This window comes from Penaeus chinensis, chromosome 23 (assembly GCF_019202785.1).
Source record: "Penaeus chinensis breed Huanghai No. 1 chromosome 23, ASM1920278v2, whole genome shotgun sequence".
Classification (NCBI taxonomy): domain Eukaryota; kingdom Metazoa; phylum Arthropoda; class Malacostraca; order Decapoda; family Penaeidae; genus Penaeus; species Penaeus chinensis.
This window is the reverse complement of record NC_061841.1, coordinates 1992953-1995452: the sequence shown is the minus strand read 5'-3', so window position 1 is coordinate 1995452 and position 2500 is coordinate 1992953. Positions and strand designations below refer to the sequence as shown.

The 2500-nt window shown below is 41.4% G+C and overlaps 1 protein-coding gene across 1 annotated transcript in view; it reads left to right on the top strand.

Moving 5' to 3' along the window:
* Window positions 1-2500, top strand: part of LOC125037441 — an 11027-nt gene that overhangs the window by 7977 nt on the left and 550 nt on the right. Inside the window, exons 4-7 of the mRNA XM_047630585.1 lie at window positions 258-348; window positions 1899-2045; window positions 2161-2331; window positions 2450-2500. The exon at window positions 2450-2500 is cut by the window's right edge and continues 160 nt beyond it. Coding sequence (XP_047486541.1) covers window positions 258-348; window positions 1899-2045; window positions 2161-2331; window positions 2450-2500 — 460 coding nt within the window. The remainder of the gene's footprint in view (window positions 1-257; window positions 349-1898; window positions 2046-2160; window positions 2332-2449) is intronic.

Genomic DNA, 2500 nt, shown 5'->3' with positions numbered 1-2500 from the left:
CACACACACACATATATATATATATATATATATATATATATATATATATATATTAATACCCACACACGTTTTCGTTTTCATTCTTTCTTTTCTATAATACTTTCTTTCTATTTGATAAGGAAAAGGGTAAACCACTACAAATTAGATAATACACGCTTCCAAACTATTTCCACACAATCATTTCCTAATTTCGAAGAATATTTTGATCTGCCTTTTCCACCTGAACAGCTGTGACGGCCTCTGAGTGATCGCTCCAGGTTAAAACAACGTCATAAGCCTTTGCGTTACCTGGAAACCTCTATTGCAAGGGTTTCCGATGTGGTATGGCATATTGGTATTGGTATATGGGTATTCATTTTTTTTTTTTATTTGTGTATCTTTGAGTGTGAATGGTGTAGATAATAGTAAATAGTTTATGTCCGTAGTCGTTTGCTTCTTATTCGTTAAAAGTGTAATTTGTCGAAAAGAGAAATCAAAACTGTGTATGTTGCTCATAAAACTGTTTTTTTTTCTTCTATTATATACGTTTATCACTCCTAACTTTCTTTACGACAGAGTAAAATGACGTCATAAACCTTTCTATGGAAGCGCTCGTGACGTCACACATACCGCAGCCAATTAGCGCTTGACTTGCAGACGGTTTGGCGCCAAAATATTTCACTTACCATATATCACACCCATTTATTTTATTAATTATCTTCCCTTTTGGTTACAAGATGAGGATGCTATGAAAGAGAGTGCTTCTCAATCTTTGCCTCTGATTTGACTTTGCTCAAAATAAAGCATTTCTATGGGATTCTTAAAATTCTTTAGCGTTTTTTTTCAGGGAATTTGCTACATATTTTTGCGTTCATTTTTGTTTATTTCCGAGAATTATATTATGAATACGCGTTTCTTCTTTTGTTTCGTTGTGTTTATTTATCATTTTTTTCATCTTATTTAGCTTTATTTCTTATTTTTTCACCTTATCTTTTTTAAAATCTTAATCTATAAATACCTTTTCCCTTATTCTTTGAAATATTTATTCTTCCTTTCATATTCTATTCATTTATCCATATATTTATCAATGTATCTATCTCTTTCATCTATTTATTCTTAGACACGAACAGGATACAGGATACAAATAAAATTATTTTTGAGAAAGCTTCACACCCAGCCGTTTCCTCTCTTTTCCGCCGCTTAAAACGCCGGGAAGCCGCTCCTCCCCTTGCGGCCGAACGGGAAACGCGCGTTGGCTTCAGCTGAGGTTAATTATAAATGAAATATGTGGAGAGCTGAATGATAAAAAAAAAAAAAAAAAAAAAAAAAAAAAAATATATATATATACAGAAAGATATTCGGAGAGATGTATGAATAGAGAGTTAGACTGATAGACAGATAGATAGATAGAAACAGATATCCAGGGTAATCACGACACAGATAGAATGAGAGGAATATGAAGTGGAGATCTTTGCAATAACCACAACGCCATTATTAAAATTTCTTCGAACGTTTCTCCACCATAGCCAAACGCGTACCTTAAATTAACACCTTCCGTTTGTATGGGCGTGTGACGTCACGAATCAGCTGGGGCGTTTGTTTACATGTGACGTCATAGCCCCACCATATGTTTCCTGCAACTTCGGCCGAGATGCAAGAGACAGGAAGTTGTTGTGTAGTTAAGGTGTGGCACGGGGGCGCCCTTAGAGGTTTATAAGGCGCGGCATCAGTCAAGAGGGATCATTGTAAGCTGAGATCCTTGGCATTGAAGGCCTAAGTTCCTCAGAATGTATTCCATCGCGAAGGTACTTTAGACGAGCGGTTGACGGTGCGAAAGATGAAAACTGCTGTTCATATAAGAACATGATTTTAGGTTTTGTGTATCTGCGTGTTTTGATGATTTTCTGTTGATTTTGCAGTTGGTGATTCTGTCGTGGGCGGTTGTGGGCTTCGTCTGCGCCCACGGGTACATGTCGTCGCCCGCCGCCCGCAACTCCGCCTGGAGGTTCGGCTTCGACGTCGCCGCTGACTACAACGACAACGAGCTCTCCTGCGGCGGACGAGGAGTGAGTCAGAGTGTTGGAGGTTTCTTTGGAAAATCACAATGTTTAAGTATTTGTGCAATCCAAAGAGTGTGGGGTTTCCTGGATTCAGTCTATCATCATTTGCAATATGTTGCAGGTGCAACACTGGCAGAACGGCGGTCGGTGCGGCGTGTGCGGGGACGACTGGCGGCTGCCGGAGCCACGACCCCACGAGCGAGGCGGACGCTTCGGTCGCGGCGTCGTCACCGCCAACTACAGCGAGGGTCAGGTCGTCCCCGTGACCATCCACCTCTCGGCCAACCACAAGGTGAGGATGCCTCTCGCTCTCTCCCCTGCTGAAACACGTCCCCTACTGCTGACATACGCTTCCCTTGGCTATATATTGGTGTGGATCGTGGTCTCATGTTTTCTCTCGTTGGCCTCAGGGCTGGTACGAGTTCCGGCTGTGCAGCAACAGCGATCCGGGCGCTCGGGAC